At 39.1% G+C, this 2,837-nt stretch overlaps 1 protein-coding gene across 5 annotated transcripts in view; it reads right to left on the reverse strand.

Annotated features, from left to right (window-relative positions):
* The window catches only part of ZNF410 (zinc finger protein 410), a 45,054-nt gene that overhangs the window by 21,741 nt on the left and 20,476 nt on the right, over nt 1-2,837 (reverse strand). For all 5 annotated transcript variants that reach the window (XR_001825270.2, XM_017528690.2, XM_017528689.2 and 2 more), the window contains one exon: nt 2,569-2,658. Coding sequence is in view for 4 of the 5 variants with exons in the window: in XM_017528690.2 (XP_017384179.1) it covers nt 2,569-2,658 (90 nt within the window). In the remaining variant the exon portion in view is untranslated. The remainder of the gene's footprint in view (nt 1-2,568; nt 2,659-2,837) is intronic.

The raw sequence follows: 2,837 nt of genomic DNA on the forward strand, positions 1-2,837 counted from the left end.
AAAAAAAAAAAAAGGCAGAAAGGTTGATAGGGAACTTTACAATACAGGGATCAGACTGTTACCAGCTGAACTAACTCATGGATCAATTCTGACAACCAAGCACTGTGAGCTTCCTGATATGATACAAAATGAAGCACACACAACCATCTCTGACATATTCTTGCACAAAACTTCCAAACTTTGAAGCTTTTAGAGCTTACTAAATTCACAGGAAATGTAAGGGAACAAGTTAAATGACATAAATGGAGGCAAACCAACATATCCAAAATGTGGGACATTCTATAGAACTCAACTGACTCTGTTTTGCAACAACTCTATGGGGAAAAAACAAAAACAAAAACAAAAAACTCCATGTAGAAAGATCTAGATTTAAAAGACTTAATAACCAAGTATAATACTGGACCTTGTTGGATCCTGATTTAAACAAACCAACTTTAAAAGACATTTTCAAGACAAGTAGAAAAAACTGAACATGGATTGATTATAAGAGAAAACCAAGGAAGTATTAATTTTGATAGGTATACCAGCACTGTTGCTATATAAGAAAAATCTTTATTTTCTCTACTTTTGTGAATCTTTCATGTAATCTTACATAGTAAAGTAAAATAAAAACACACTACAATCCAAGCAAAACACATCTGAGGTCCACATCTAGCCTAAAGGATACTAGTTTGCCACTTCTGCTTAGAACTTCTCATCCTATTAAAAAGCTGCTCCACTCCTAAAATCTCAACTCTGAAATATACATCCCTGATTGATTATACCTGTCCAACATCCTTGTTCATGCTGCAGTAGCTTGCTTTCCTCATAAGTAACTCCCAGTTCCTCCTCTCCACTTGACATGTTCTGGCTTCCCCTTGTTTCCCATGGCCACTCAACAATGACCTGATTACATTCTAGAATCCCTCTCCTCCTTGAGTTCATCTCTTCCTCGGCAAGCCTCACTCTGATTAACCTCTGTCACCTATTTTCTCCAGTGTCCAGCTTTTAAATTGATGAGCAGCAGTAGAGAAAAATAATAAAATCTGAACAGGTCTACTAAAAAAAGTTAAGCTACTTACTCTCAGCTGTGTCCTCACTCACTGCTACTTAGCTATCTATTTATTCATTCTAATTGGTTCACTCAATCAACAAATTATAAAAACCTGTTGCGTGCCAGGAATTCCAACAAGCATACAAGGCTAGTCTACAGACCCCCTCTAGCACTCATCATCCAACACTTTTCTAACCCCTCTTATAAATAAATGAGTCAGCCTGACAACTGGAAACCCCCCTTTTCCTCCTTATCTTCACTATCACTTTTTTTTTTTTGAGACGGAGTCGCCCAGGCTGTAGTGCCCCCTAGTGGCGTGATCTCAGCTCACTGCAACCTCCATCTCCCGGGTTCAAGCAATTTTTATGCCTCAGTCTCCTGAGTAGCTGGGATTACAGGTGCCCCCCACCAAGCCCGGCTAATTTTTGTATTTTTAGTAGAGATGGGGTTTTACCATGTTGGTCAGGCTGGTCTCAAAACTCCTGATCTCGTGATCCACCTACCTCAGCCTCCCAAAGTACAGGGATTACAGGCGTGAGCTACCATGCTTCTTGAATCAATAATCCTCACCTGCTGCCTCCATTTCTCTATCACTTTATAGCCAACCATTTGTGGAGTTGAACAGATTCTTCGACTGGGTCTCTTTCCATGCTCCCTGCCACTACAATGGAGCAGACTTCTTGACCAGACTGAAAAAAAGTCTTATCTCTTCCTGTTATAGTTTAGCGCTTCTGCATCATTGCCAGATTAATCTTCAGTAGGCCAGATTCTAATCAGACTGTACCTCCAGTAGGCTCCATAAACTCTCCTTCCTAGCATTCTAGGCCCTTCTTAAACTAGATTCTCAGACTTGTTTTCAAAGTAAATCACCATGTCCTATAGGAAAATATCCTTCTAACAAGATACAGGGTTTTTCCCTGGGCTGTACCTGACTTCTGGTTGAGAGGATGAGACATATCTGCACAGAGTGAGCAAACGGACAAACTGCAGGGAATTAATTTAAGGCTCCCAACAGAAAACAGGTCACTAAATCTTACTCCTGTCTCTTCTCCACATCTGCAATGATAAGGTTTGTAGTTCTACTTGCCAAAGGCATGGTTTCTGCCAAAATGGTGTCTCAAGCAGGATCACTAACACCTGCTCAGAAGGCAATAATATTACTGGTGCTTCTTCAACTTATATCAATGTCTTTACTTTCTTCTGATACGAAATCCTTTCCAAGAATACAAATGTCAATTCCTAAAGAGGGTCCATGTTTCATATAACTTATAAAGCACCCAGCAGAGTGCCAAACGAATTTGCTGATCTATTCAAAAAAAGGGGCTGGATTAGAAATGCAGCTGAAAATAATTATATGTCCCCCTTGATTATAAGAATTAAGGGCCTTGATTTATGATTCCACCATGATGATGAGACGCTTTCTATCTTTATAGCAAATGGCTTGTTTATTTTTAAATTTCTTTACATCACTCCAGGACCCTTTTATTCTTTTGTCTACTTTTCCTAAAATCTATGAATGGCAAAGGTTCTGATACCTGAGTGAACCACCAGATGTTTTCGGAGGCTAGAATACTCAGCAAAGGAACGGCCACATCCTTGGGCTTCACAAAGGAAAGGTTTCTCTCCTAGAGACAGAAAATGAGATAAAAACTCAGTCTTCTCATGAACTGATTACCTGTTACTCTCTTTTCCCACCAACATTATTCAGAGTCAAATGACTTACTTACTCCAATTTATTTAATTCATATTTCAACTGGGCTACCTAGCAAGTGTTGCTTCTCTCTTTTTTTTTTTTTTTTTTTTT

The sequence above is a fragment of the Cebus imitator genome, unplaced genomic scaffold (genome assembly GCF_001604975.1).
Source record: "Cebus imitator isolate Cc_AM_T3 unplaced genomic scaffold, Cebus_imitator-1.0 Scaffold54, whole genome shotgun sequence".
In the NCBI taxonomy this organism is placed as follows: Eukaryota; Metazoa; Chordata; class Mammalia; order Primates; family Cebidae; genus Cebus; species Cebus imitator.